Genomic DNA, 14979 nt, shown 5'->3' with positions numbered 1-14979 from the left:
AGCCCTCAGGCTTTCACACTGGAATGAATGGAGCAGCAGTTTGAGGGCAGATTGCAGTCGCTATTTCTAACGCTATAGCACCTGCAAAACGCCCTCGGTTTGAAAGGGGTCTTACTGAGGAGAATAGACCCAAAATCTCCATTTCACTACACGCTATGGGGTTGATTTACTAAAATCAAAATCTGATGCAGCTCTGCATAGAAACCAATTAGCTTCCAGTGTTTTTTGTCAATGCTTAACCGTCTCACGTATTTTTACTTCGGCACAATGGCACTGCTGCGTGAAACCCCATACGTGTATGGGATTCCCTGTGAGAGCCGCCAGAGGCCGCCCACTGCACGCCGCCTGCCACCCGCAATCGCGTGCATGAGAGCCAGCATGGGAATTTGTGTGTGTAAACACACAAATCCCTGTTCTGTCAGGGGAGAGGAGACATATCGTTTGTTCCTACTAAGTAGGAACAAAGATATACCTCCTCCTCCAGTGAGTCCTATCCCCTCACAGTTAGAACCTAGGGAACACACATCTTGATCGCCCCCTAGTGTTAACCCCTTCCCTACGAGTGACATTTGCACAGTAATCAGTGCATATTTATAGCACTGATCGCTGTATAAATGTCAATGGTCCTAAAAATGTGTCAAAAGTGTCTGATCTGTCCGTCGCAATACCGCTAAAAATCACAGATCACCACCATTACTAGTAAAAAAATAAAATAATAAAAATTCATAAATCTTTCCCATAGTTTGTAGGCACTATAACTTTTGCACAAATCAATCAATATATGCTTATTGCGATTTTTTTCCCAAAAAAAATATGTAGAAGAATATATATTGGCCTAAACTGATGAATAAATGTGTTTTTGTTGTTTAAATTTGGGGGCTATTTATTATCGCAAAAAAAATTAAAAAAACGCAGAGGTTATCAAATACCACCAAAAGAAAGCTCTATTTGTGGGGAAAAAAAGGACACACATTTTGTTTGGGTACAACATTGCAAGACTGTGCAATTACCAGTTAAAGCAACGCAGTGCCAAATTGTAAAAAGTGCTCTGGTCAGGAAGGGGATAAAAGCTTCCAGGGCTGAAGTGGTTAAAAGAACAAGCTGAAGTTAGAAGCCGAGTGGCTACCATACACAGCTACAACAGTTTATGCACTCTCCAGTTTTAGTAAATCAATCCCTTTGACTGCATTACTTATGCCGCGTACACACGATCAGACTCTCCGGCGGATTTAGTCTGGCGGACAAACCGCCGTAAAGTCCGCCGGACTGTCCGAATGAGCGTACCTGTCCACACACGTGACTTTTCCGGTGGACTATCTGCCGTACTTTGGCGTGGGATCCCCCTCCGAGAGCATACCAGGCCCCTTAGGTCTGGTATGGACTCCAAGGGGAACCCCCTACGCCGAAAAAACGGTGTGGGGGTCCCCCCCAGATTCATTCCAGACCCTTATCTGAACACGCCACCTGGCTGGTCAGGAAAGGGGGTGGGGACGAGCGAGCGCCCCCCCCCCCCCGAGCCGTACAAGGCCGCGTGCCCTCAACATGGGGGGTGCTTTGGGGAAGGGGGGCAGTGCAGTCCCCCCACCCCAAAGCACCTTGTCCCCATGTTGATGAAGACAAGGGCCTCTTCCCGACAACCCTGGCCGTTGGTTGTCGGGGTCTGCGGGCGGGGGGCTTATCGGAATCTGGGATCCCCCTTTAATAAGGGGGCCACCGGATACCGGCCCCCCCACCTTATGTGAATGAGTATGGGGTACAATGTACCCCTACCCATTCACCTGTGAAAAAAATGTAAATAAAACACAACACACAAGGGTTAAAAATAGTTTATTGCACAGCTCTGGGGGGTCTTCTTCCGTCTTGGGGGTCTTCTCGCCGGACTCCTCCGCTATCTTCTGCTCTTTTGCTAGCTCTTTTACTAGCGGAGGAGCCCGGCTTTCTTCTTTGCCGCCGTCCGGGGGTCTTCTTCCGACTTCGGGGGTCTTGTCCCCCTCTTCGGTTCTTCTTGCCAGGCCACCGTGCCTTCTTCTAGCTCTTTTACAAGAGGTGGCCCGGTCTTCTGTCACCGCTGTCTTCGTCATCGCCTTCTTCTGTTCTTCTCTTCTTGAGCTGTTGCCTCGTCGATGTCTCTGGTCACAATGACAGGCACGCGGTATGCAGTGACTTATATAGGGACATCGCCGGATGATGTCCCCTGCCCATTATGATGTCACAGTCCCAGCATCGTCTGGGATGCTGGGACCCTGGGATCCTCTCCGCGCGCGGGAAAGTCCGTTCATTTCAAAAGTACGGCGGACTAGCACACATACGGCCGTATTGTCCACTGGACTGCGAGTCCGGCGGACATATTTTGGTGCAAAACTACTTTCTTTTGGGTAAAAAAAAGTCCGCTGGAGCCCACACATGGAGGGATTGTCCGGCGGACTCAAGTCCTTTTCCACTGGATTGTTTGAGCGTGTGTACGTGGCATTATCCTAACTCCGCTGTGGGTTGACTCTGGAGACAGATACGTTTTTTCACACAGGAGATAACCCCCCAAATTTAAATTTCTCCACCCATTAAACTGCTCAGTTGATACTTTGAGCAATTATATACTCCACTTTTTATTATACTACAAAGATCTCTTTTATGGCCACAGATCAGTCATTTGGGGGTAAAAATGTGAAAGCAATGAGTAGGTAGATGTGTGTGAGTGATGGATACCTTGTTTAAAATTGATTGTCCTTTCAATGGACATGCTATGATAGCACTGTGTTATGACAATAATCCATTGTGATTGCTTTTCAAATTGTATACCCATCCTACAGCTGGCCAATGTATCCAGTGGGCAAATATGATTTTTAATCATCACCATACCAAAATACTTAGTACAGTAATTTGGCAATATCACTGGCCAGCATGTTCCATTAATAAGCATAGCAGCGATTTGGTAAAGTCATTGCAATTATGGAGTCAATAGCAGGACAATATCACCATGGTAAATTTTTGCCTGGTCAACAAATGCTACAGTATCACATGCACATTGGTATTTTCAGGTAAGACGCAATAGAGATATGCAAATAAAGCAACTAATAGCAAACAGCTGTATCTCCTTTTACTAGAGTTTTATAAGTTAAGAAGATATTTAATATGTGGCTGCATTACTTTACTGAACTTTGCATATATCACTTGAATTGAATAAGCCCCCTGGCAGGGCCGTCTTTAAGGCAAGGCAAAAGGGGCAGCTGCCCTGGGCCCTGTCATTGTTGTGGTGCCCAAAACAGCTGCCTCATACTTGCCAACTATCCCAGTTTAAATTCCCTTGTCCCTTGAAGTTGTAGTCCCATGCTGTGTCCCGATATCTCAGTGTGAAGTGCATGATTCATATGTAAATAGTGGCTGTATCCATAAGAAAATAGCTGCGGTCAGCTGCATTGATATGTAAATAAAAATGGCATTCATATGTATATCATGCCCCCCTGCAGTGAGGAGACGATGTGCTGTAACCTCTAGAAACCAATCAATGAGCAGTATTACTGTACAGTAATCTCTAGCAACCAATTAACAAGCAGAAATCATTTGCTGTATCCTCTAGCAACTAATCAGTGAGCCGTAATGTGTGCTGTAACCTCTAGCAACTAGTCAGTAAGCAGTAATGATATGCTGTGACCACTACCAACCAATCACAATTGCTGTCTAATTTGATACAGTAAACCGATTTTAAGTCTAGCTGCTATTTATTTCATGTCTCAGAGAAGGTGGAGATTGAAATTGCATGGGGGGGGGGCCAAGAAATGTTTTGCCCAGGGTCCAATCAATATTAAAGACGGCCCTGCCCCCTGGTGTTTTTTTTCTACAGACAGAAGCATATGTCCAGAAAGGATTCTATCACTATGGATGTGCTTAACCATCTTAGATATTGTGATAGTTCCAGGGGACAGTGAGGATGGAGAGAGGGTTGTACAATATCTGCAGAGCTGTTGCTTAATCAGGGTTGGCAGGGAAGGCTATTTCATGAGCCAATACACTGCTGATTTCGGGATGGCAGACATGGTGATTTCCTTGTCTGCTGCTGAGTCATGAATGTGGGCACAGGGACAGTTCCTGGCACATTGTGGTGCTGTTCTAGGGATAGCTGGGGGTGAAGATTGTCAGAGAAACTTCTGAGTTAGGAATAGGAGGTAAGGACATTCCCAAGGATGTAACACTGCTAAGATATGGCTAAGGAGATGGATATCTCCAAGTACAATGTGCTGCTGAGAAGATGAAAGCACGGGGAGCTTTCCAGGTACAGAAATGCTTGGCTAGGGTTAAGTTTGACAGTGGAATTTACAGGAGCATTTCTGAGTCTGGAATGGGAAATATAGGGGATTTGCAGGTACTGTTTGCTGCTGAGATGGAGATTTGGGCACAGAGAAATTTCTTCAGACACTGTGGCTTAAAGAAGGAAAAAGAAGAAGAAAACAATCACATTTTGTGTAATTGTGTAGTACTGGCATGCAGGCATGTACCAATACTGCACTGGTATGCACTACATTAAATGTCAGTCCTATTTTTTCTCACCTGCAGAAAGCCAAAATCCAATGCTTACTAAAATGAAAAATAACATACTAAAACACGAATGTTGTTCACAGGACACGTGGGGGCACCTTTACCCTGCAACTTTATCAAATTAGTTAATGTGGAAGACATGAATTATTTTGCTTCGAAAGGTGAAGGAGAGGTATGTAAATATATTTTGTATGTGTGCCATTGTGTGTTTTCCTTGGCCAAAAGTACACCTTCCAGACCAGAAGTACACCTTCTTCATCCTCATTCCCTAGAAGTATACCACCTTCCTCAGAAGTACATCCCCTTCCTAGAAGTTCCCCTCCTTCCCCAGAAGAACCTTTCCTTCCCCTGAAGTACACCTCTTTCCCCAGAAGTATCCCTCTTTCTCGTGAAGTACCCCACCTTTCTATGCACAGGTCCATAACTTCCCCCCAGCATTCCCTGTAATTTTGTTACAGATCTGTCAGGTGACAATGTTACCGGCCTCAAAATGTGAATTAAGAGAGCCAATGATTGTAGACGCGATGAGATAAGGTGATCAGCTTGGCGTGGACTGCAAAGAATCACACAAACAGCATGAGATATGACCACTGACTTTATGGCTGGAAGTAGTTTAATTTTTACATAACAATACATCTTTTACATTTTTATAGTCACATGTTTATAACCATTAACAATATATAATACAGATTTTAACTACAGTATTTTAAAACATAGTTACAACAATGAACATTACTATATTTTAATAACATATATATCCCTGTTATTCAGTGTTACAGATAATTATCTTTATCTCTCTGGTACACTTTAAGTGTGCAATAATCATACTGGCAATGCATTGCTTTAATACAAATATTATCATGGTAGTACTCTTTTTTAACCACTAGATGGTGCACATTGCATGTCTGTATGATGCAATGCATAAGCTTTACATACAATAGTTTTTTTCTAAATTAAATAACAGAAAACGTGCTTTCTAATCTATACAATTTTCAATAAATCAGGTTTAAATATACCTATTTAGATCGGTTCAGAGCTTATAATAGACATTTGTTCTGACTAATGCAGTATTTTCATGTTCTTATGCCCTTTTCACTTGTTTCTCACACATGCTGTTCTAAACTTCTAATTACAGCAAAACTATAGCATAAAATCTGCTGAGACTTTTTCTGCATTTGCTCAAGATGTTTAGGAATCTTTATATCACAGGTTAATACAGATTAGGTACAATTTAGAGAACATACCTGCAAAGAATCACACAAACAGAATGAGATATGACCACTGACTTCATGGCTGGAAGTAATTTAATTTCCAGTCACATGGTGTGTGGCCTTATATAGACTCTGTTTGTGTGCCCTCTCTGCCATCTACTGGTTATTAATAGAATAGAAGGGACATATTTAGGAATAAAATAAAATAAATGAATATGTACTTTGCTTTGGGGTGTCTGTTTTGTGACCATATAAACCCCAGTCCATCACAACAACAGCAGTATTACAGCATTGCTGAACTGCAGTCATTAATTTTCAATAAAAGGCTGGCCCCGGTGCCCAAATTTGTTGAGACCTGATACTCAGTGTACCTGGGTTCTACATTTTCATGTTTAATACAAGCATATGCTTCAAGTGATTTTAAAGTTTTTTTTTCCCATAAAATACTAGTAACATAACTTACCGTATTTATCGGGGTATAACACGCACCGGCGTATAACACGCACCCCAAGTTTAGGAGGGCATTTTAAGGAAAAAAGTTTTAGGAGGGAAGTTTAAGGAAAAAAAAACTTACATTTAAATGCCAGTCAATGTAGCCTTATCAGTGTGCATCTGCAGCCTTGTCCATCATTGCAGAATGATCAGTGTCATTTGCAGCTTGCACCACGCTGTTTGCAGTTTTGCAGTGTCATTTGCAGCTTTGCAGTGTCATTTGCAGCTTGGCCATGTTTAAATTTCCCGCCGCCGAAACAGACCGAGTGAGCGCCGCTGAAAAAGACCGAGCCGACTTGCTCGGCTCCGCTCATAGTCCCGCCTCCCTGCTGTTTCTCTAGCGAGCGCTACCGAAAAAGACCGAGCCGTCTGTACTGTGTATTCGGCTACTGGGCGGGACTGCAAGCTGAGCCGAGCCGAGTACACAGTACAGACGGCTCAGCCTTTTTCGGCAGCGCTCGCTAGAGAAACAGCAGGGAGGCGGGACTACGAGCGGAGCCGAGCAATCGGCTCTGTATTTTTCGGCGGCGCTCGGTATTTTTCGCCCGCGCTCGGTATTTTTCGCCCGCGCTCGGTATTTTTGACTCACAGACAGTGGGGATCGGCGTATAACACACACCCACGACTTTCCCCCGATTTTAAGGGGGAAAAAGTGCGTGTTATACGCCGATAAATACGGTATATGCATTTAAGGCAGTACAGAGTGTGCGACACTCTGAACGGCTGCTTGTGGTTCCAAGCGGGATCGCTCTCGAGGGGAGATGCCTATGTAAATCTATACTGCAGGTCCCAGCAGCAGTTGGCACAAATATAGAGGGAGTGAGGCAGCATGGACAATGACAGTTTCAGTAGCAATGTGAGAGCAAGAAAAAAAACAGCAAATGTTATTATATTAATATCTGAAAAAAATTACTTTAAAGTAGAACTATAGGCAAAACTTTTTTTTTTCATTTTTGATAGTGTAAGGGAGGGTTATAACCCTGTTTGTTTATTTTGTGCCTCTGTGCCCCATTGAGGAGATTTGCCTTCACTTCCTGCCCCGTAGCCAAAACAGGAAGTGAGAGATAATCCCTTCAAATTAAGAAAATACCTTGGGCACCCCCAGGCCATTAGAATTAATGTCCCCAATGGAAGATTTTCCCTTTGTTATTTTTCTGGGGACAGTCCAAAATTCTAGATTTTTGTTTACTTTCATTTTCAAATGCTAAATTTAAACAGGACACATAAAGAGAGTGAATCTCCCTAGCTGGGACACAAACAACAACACAAACTGGCAAGTGTTCTAATCCCTCTTCATTCTGTACAAAATTAAAGGAACGTTTTTGCCTTTAGATATACTTTAAGGCTAATATATATTTTACTGAGCAAGGTTATTTCTTACAGTATGTGTTGATATCTCTTCAGCCAACTGTTGGCTTTCTACTACAGCCACCTGCTTACTTCCATATACACCAGAATATGCTGACTCCCCTCTCCCCACCTCCTTCATGTCTTGTATCTTGTATCTTGGGCTCCACTGCCCCTCCTGTGTGCTTGGACAGCCATGGACAATGTCAACAGGTACAATTGAGGGACATCAGCAAACATCTGTTCTCAGATTGTCCTTCCAGTGGATAAATCCAAAAGCTGCAAGCATTTTCTCTTTCACTTCCAATTTCAGGGTTTTCATTCCTTAGCCCCTGTGGCCGGGTAGAAAGCTAATCAAACATGATCTGTTCTTGATTAGCTCCAGTGGAGTACAAAGGTGACATTAGGGGGTCTAATAGACCCCTGATGCCTCCATAAAAAGAACATGTCATACAGGGCTCGACAAAACCCGGGCGCCAGGTCGCATTGGCGACTAGAATTAGCGACCTGGCGCTTGGGGCAGCACAGCTGGGGGTATCCTATCTCCGTGGACCCCCCCGGCGTGATCGCGTCGGGCCGTTCCGCCGGCGGCCGGTAATTGAGGCCGCGGCTTTGAGGCCTTCTGCGGTCCTATGATTCCTTCTGGAATCTGGCGCCCTCTTGTGGTGGCCATTGGTATGACAACCAGCAATGCTAATGGAGCTTCCTCTGCCTGTTTTTTTATTGCCTGCCTATCTCCTTCCCTTTATTTAGAACCCCCTAAACATTGTATATATTTTTTATTCTAACACCCTAGAGAATAAATTGGTGGTTGTTGCAATACTGTCTGTCACACCGTATTTGCGCAGCGGACTTACAGGCACACTTTTTTTGGGAAAAATAATTTATTTAATAAAAAAAATAAGACAACAGTAAAGGTAGCCCAATTTTTTTTTATATTGTTAAAGATAATGTTATGCCGAGTAAATTGATACCCAACATGTCACGCTTCAAAATTGCACCCACTCATGGAATGGCGACAAACTTTTACCCTTTAAAATCTCCATAGGCGACATTTAAAAAAATTCTACAGGTTGCATGTTTTGAGTTACAGAGGAGGTCTAGGGCTAGAATTATTGCTCTCGCTCTACCGATCATGGCGATACCTCCTATGGGTGGTTTGAACACCGCTTTCATATGCGGGCGGGCAGGGCGCATTTAAAAAAAATTTTTTTTCTTATTTTAACTTTTTTTTTTCACTGTTCTTTTAAAAAAAAATTGTGTCACTTTTATTCTTATTACAAGGAATGTAAAAATCCCTTGTAATAGAAAAAGCATGACAGGTCCTCTTAAATATGAGATCTGGGGCCAGAGAGACCTCAGATCTCATATTTACACTAAAATGCAATAAAAAAAAAATTGTAATTTGAAAAAAATAAATAAATAAAATGTCCCTCTAAGAGCTATGGGCAATGACTTGGAGACAGGTGGGGGCGGCGGCGCTATCTTCCCCTCACTCGTCTCCATGTCAGGCCAGGGACAGGTCCGGATCACCGTTACCCACCTGGCTCCTAACTTTTTAAGCTGGCTCCTAGATTCCAAGCAAATTTGTCAAGCCCTGATGTCATATATGCTGTCACATGTCACTTGTCACCCCCCTTGTGATAGCAGTAAAGTGCAAAAAGCACCATGTACATGCACATGCAAACATAATTGTGCATGTCGGGGGTGCCTAATCTTCAGGCTGATGGCTGTCAAGTCATGCAACAACTGCAACTTCTGGAAGTCAGGAAATTTAGAGAAAGCATGCAGGTGGAAAACAGCAGCAAGTGGCACATTGACATCAGGGCTTAATATTTCTAAAACTCATCCAGAGTGGCATATACAGCTTAATGACTGAGTAAGCATCCTCAACAGTTGTATCACTTAGGGCCCTGTTCCTTCATCAGAGACTATCATTGACTTAATCAGAGATCATTCCTGACCTGTGACTACCATATGTGTTACAGTAGACACAGGGCTTCATTTCAGACTAGTATACTCATGGGATCATTTATGGAGTTGTTGGCTCACAGCTGAAGCAGTTTTCCTGTCCTCATCTCTGCAACTCACTTTTCTGAGTACCTAGCATGCCTATTCTGAGATATGGTCTCCTCTGTTTGGTACTGAGGATATTTGCCACAGAAACAACTGTAGTTAATTGGCCATTTTGTGAGGCGTTAAACATTTCTTTGTTTCTGGACTTACTTTACTATATATACTTTGCAAATCGGCCAAATGGAGGAGCCCCACTTATTATTTATGGTCAAGTTTACTGGAAGTATTTCTTATGTAAAGGTGCCCGCAGAACTTTGTCCCACTTTGTGTCTGTGTAAAAGGGCCCCTTATGGTCTGGTTAAGCTGTCTGGGGGCCATATCTGACCCATGGACCACTATTTGTTCAGGATCTCTCTACGGATCTGTTATTAGATCTGGATTCTGAAAATTTGTTTTGACCGATTCAGTCTGCAGTTATTATGCCCAAATCAAGATTTAGTTTTTCTTCTTTTTGCTAACCTTGGCGTTTAGCTACATGGAACCCTTTTTGAGGTTTTACCCAGACCAACCCTCTTTTCCAAGCTGTGGCTCAATCCGAGTGTCTTTAGCATCTCACGAGTACCAAGAAATTGTTCTGTCTGCATTTAGGGTGACTGAAGATGATAATTTTTAATGACTGTTAGCAGGACACCACAAGCTTAGTTACATGGGTCCATTTTTTTGCAAACAGCCTGCACAATGATTTTGATGTAGCTATGTGGAGGGCTTTTGTTAGAGATGTAAATATGATTCAGGGCTCCACCCTCCATAGGAGTCTCATAAGCCTCATACACATGATCTGATTTTCCGATGGGAATTGTGTGATGACAGGCTGTTGGTGGAAAATACCGTTTGTATGCTCCATCGGACAATTGTTGTTGGATTTTCCACAGACAAATGTTGAATAGCAGGTTTTAAAGTTTTCCGTGGACAAATGTCTGTTGTCAGATTTTCCAAGCGTGTGTGTACACAAATCCATCGGACAAAAGTTCACAGTACAAACAGGCATGCTCAGAAGCAAGGACGAGCCAGAAGCGGTCGGTCTTGTAAACCAGCGTTCGTAATGGACAATTAACATTCGTGACGTGACAAATTATAAAATCTTGAAATGCTGCGCACATTCTTTTCTTCTTTAACCCCCCTGACGGTCTTCCCGAGTCTGGCTCGGGGTGGAAGTTTTATACCAAAATCGGTAACCCCGAGCCAGACTCGGGACTGCATCGCTGGATCCAGGAGGAGGTTTACTTACCGTACCTTCTCCCTCGGATCCAGCTCTGTCTCCCCGCTGTACGAGCGAGCCGTGTCTCGCTCGATCTATCATATCGCCGATCTCCGTTCCCTGCGAGCGTTGTGACGCACGAGGATGGAGATCGGTGCCAAATTCAAAAAGTGAAACACACAGTATACATACAGTATAATGTAATCTTACAGATTACATTGCTGTATGTAAATATTTCACATCCCCTTTGTCCCTAGTGGTCTGTCCAGTGTCCTGCATGCAGTTTTATATTATAAAAACTGTTCTTTATGCCTGGAAACTGGAGATTGTCCATAGCAACCAAAACTGTCCCTTTACATCAAAAATGATTTTAGACCAGCTAGAAAACAGCGATAATAAATTAGAATCACTCGCAGAATTGAGGGATAGCGATTTGTGGGGAGATCCATCATCAAATACTGAAAAGTAATGACAGTGACAATTCTGCAACTGAGCAAATTTCAGTGTTTTTGATTTGATTACATTATTGAATAATTTTTATTATTGTTATATTATTATTTGGTACAATTATTTATAGTTATTTATTATATTATAATTTATGATTTCATTTTTCAAACGTTATCATACCCGGGATGTCTGCTAGACTCTGGTTTGGACAGATTTAAGAGAGTTATTCCTAAGAATTACAGGACTACAATATAAAACACCAAATTTTCATGCAAAATAATTGTACCGCTTTTAGCACCTAAAATCCGAAATAATCGTACCGTCAGGGAGGTTAATGGGATAATAATGAAGCTGTTTTGCTGGTGATACTGATGGAGTTATTGCAAACTAATTTTCAAAGCCTTTTTTTTGTAGTGATATCAAGAATAATATTATTATGCTTTTTTTTATTTGGCAAGTTACCACAACACCATTATCATGTAGTTTTTAAGATCAAAGATACAACTATGTTGGTGTCCCTTGTCAATTTTACATTGTATTTTTGTAAATGTAACTGCCTACTCCCAAAATGTAATTTGAATTAAAACACATAGCCAAGTATTATTCTACACAATTTTTTTTATTGTGCATTAAAAAAAGAAAACAAATAAAATTAGACATGCTATCGGCCAATAGAACTTAACCAAAAAGTGCATTCTATGCATCCAAAAATTTAGGAAATATACCAAATCAAATCATTATTATTCAGCCAAAAAATAAAATAAAAGCCTTCTGTATGTGTCCTGCTTCTTAACCCCCCTGACGGTATTCCCGAGTCTGGCTCGGGGTGGAATTTTCATACCAAAAGCGGTATCCCCGAGCCAGACTCGGGACTGCATCGCTGGATCCAGGAGGATGTTTACTCACCTTCTCCCTCGGATCCAGCGTTGTCTCCCCGCTGTACGAGCGAGCCGTGTCTCGCTCGATGCATCACATCGCCGATCTCCGTGCCCTGCGAGCGTTGCGACGCACGGGGACGGAGATCGGCGCCAAATTCAAAAAGTGAAACAAACAGTAAACATACAGTATAATGTAATCTTACAGATTACATTGCTGTATGTAAATATTTCACATCCCCGTTGTCCCTAGTGGTCTGCTCAGTGTCCTGCATGCAGTTTTATGTAATAAAAACTGTTCTTTATGCCTGGAAACTGGAGATTGTCCATAGCAACCAAAACTGTCCTTTTACATCAAAAATGGTTTTAGACCAGCTAGAAAACAGCGATAATAAATTAGAATCACTCGCAGAATTGAGCGATAGCGATTTGTGGGGAGATCCGTCCTCAAATACTGAAAAGTAATGACAGTGACAATTCTGCAACTGAGCAAATTTCAGTGTTTTTGATTTGATTACATTATTGAATAATTTGTATTATTGTTATATTATTATTTGGTACAATTATTTATAATTATTTATTATATTATAATTTATGATTTCATTTTTCAAACTTTATTATACCCAGGATGTCTGCTAGACTCTGGTTTGGACAAATTTAAGTGAGTTATCCCTAAGAATTGCAGGACTACAATATAAAACGCCAAATTTTCATGCAAAATAATGGTACCGCTTTTAGCACCTAAAATCCGAAATAATCGTACCGCCAGGGAGGTTAATATAGAGGGCCAGCAATGCCAAGAGTTGGTAAAAAAAGCAGGGGTCCGTCATCCGGAGATAATTCCAAAAATCATCTGCATTTTTCTCCTGGAGCTCCCGCAGCAAAGGCATATGACATATTTGGTCCCGATTAATAAAGCAACCAATTTTTGGTCCAAGAACTCCTCTTCCTCCTGTTCCTGGACTGGACTTGGGTCAAAGCAATAACTCCAAGGCCAATAATAAATAACACGTTATCTCCTCTGATTCAGCAACATGTCTGGTTGACAAACGGCCGTTCAGAAACTAAATGAAAAGCGCAAACTGAAAAGTGCTAAATGAAAAGCTCAAATCAACAGTCACCAAACTTCTACTAACACGAAATTAGCAGAAGGAGTACAAAGAGTGGTGCTAAAGAGCTGAAAAAACATGTAGTACATCAGTTTGTTGGCTGACAATTCCTTGCTGTTTGTATGCAAGACAAAAGCCAGGCACACGCTTTTGGACAAAAGTCAGAGGTTTTGTCTGTGGAAAATCCAGAGAGAATACAGTGCGGAAAGCCTCTTTTATGTTTTTTTTTTCTCTGAGTTAGAAACCCTTCTGGAAAGTAAAGCACTCCTTTTAGTAGTGGAGATTATAGTTAGAACATTTGTGAGGTTTCTTGTGTCATTGACCCCATTCCCCTTATTCCTTTAACTAGTGCTCAATTATTATGAGCAATGTCTCCTCCTTACTCAACTAAAAACTGGAGTTTGGTTTTAAAAGCCTCCAGATTTCCCTCATGACAATTTTAAATCAAAGTACAAAATTGTTATAAATTAACCCATCTATGCCTGAATATTTTCCCAATATCCCTGTGTGCTTCTTTCAGATATGTGTAAAAGGACCAAATGTATTTAAAGGGTACCTTAAAGACAAAGAAAAGACAGCGGAAGCATTAGATGACAGTGGTTGGCTGTACACTGGAGACATTGGAAAATGGCTTCCGGTATGTTAGCACTTTTCACCAATAATGTAGAAATATCAGGGTTCTTGATAATATTGTTTAACCACTATCTTTTTACCTACATAATAAAGAATGGAACTCTAAAGATCATAGACAGAAAAAAGCACATATTCAAGCTTGCACAAGGAGAATACATAGCACCGGAGAAGATTGAAAACATTTATATTCGCAGTGAACCCGTATCCCAAATATATGTTCATGGAGACAGCCTTCAGGTAAGATTGCTCTGTAATAAATATATTTTGTACGTAATTGAAATAGTTAATACAGTTTAAAAAGATTGATGTCCATTATGCTCAACCACTCACAGCTGCGATTTTGATAAAGGGACAGCAAAACAAAATCCCCAACTGCCACAGGGGTAATATTCTTAGGATCAATATATTTTCATATTATCCTGTGATAATTATAACTATGGATATTGTAAAAAAATGTATCTTTTCTTTTTAGAAATTTTGTTACTGATTTATGCCATTTATCATGTATGTGATGAAGTATTCCATTGAATAACCGCTCCCACTGTAAACAAAACTTTCCTAAACTGATGGTAACATTTTCTCTCTTCTGTTAAGAAGTAATTTTCCCTTGTCCCCTGTACTGTCCTTGGGATTAAAAGTTTTGTGGCAAATCAAATACTGCCCATGGATATACACTGCCCAGATAAGCAGTGGGCTTAGACCCCACTCACATTTGCCTGTGTGGCTGACTCCAATTACCCATGGGAGACTCAGGTTTCCTGTGAATAGCTGTGAGCGAGAAGTCCCATTCAAAGCAATTGGAGACTTCCTGTCTGCAGCTATTCATAGGAAACTCAGCTACCCCGCTACGTTTGCGACAGGTAATCACAGTCAGCCCTACACCCAAGTGTTAGCGGGATCTTAGACTTTGAACAACATTTGTTTTAATGCACCTGGAATGTATTTAGGTCATTTAAACTGAGTTCATGTAGGCTTTAATAAATATGGTTATGAAATTATAAAACATAAATTCAGCTGTGAGATACTTGTGTTCCCAAATAGTGGTGACCTGATCTACAGAA

General features: G+C 41.6%; 1 protein-coding gene across 4 annotated transcripts in view; it reads left to right on the top strand.

Moving 5' to 3' along the window:
• ACSL6 (acyl-CoA synthetase long chain family member 6) overlaps window positions 1–14979 on the top strand; it is a 342759-nt gene that overhangs the window by 301821 nt on the left and 25959 nt on the right. For all 4 annotated transcript variants that reach the window (XM_077473316.1, XM_077473315.1, XM_077473318.1 and 1 more), the window contains 3 exons: window positions 4614–4702; window positions 13806–13922; window positions 14012–14155. In XM_077473316.1, the coding sequence (XP_077329442.1) occupies window positions 4614–4702; window positions 13806–13922; window positions 14012–14155 (350 nt within the window). The remainder of the gene's footprint in view (window positions 1–4613; window positions 4703–13805; window positions 13923–14011; window positions 14156–14979) is intronic.

The sequence above is a fragment of the Lithobates pipiens genome, unplaced genomic scaffold, assembly GCF_037356315.1.
Source record: "Lithobates pipiens isolate NorthernLeopardFrog02 unplaced genomic scaffold, aLitPip1_a1.2 Scaffold_8, whole genome shotgun sequence".
Lineage (NCBI taxonomy): Eukaryota > Metazoa > Chordata > Amphibia > Anura > Ranidae > Lithobates > Lithobates pipiens.
This window is presented reverse-complemented; position numbering and strand designations above follow the sequence as displayed.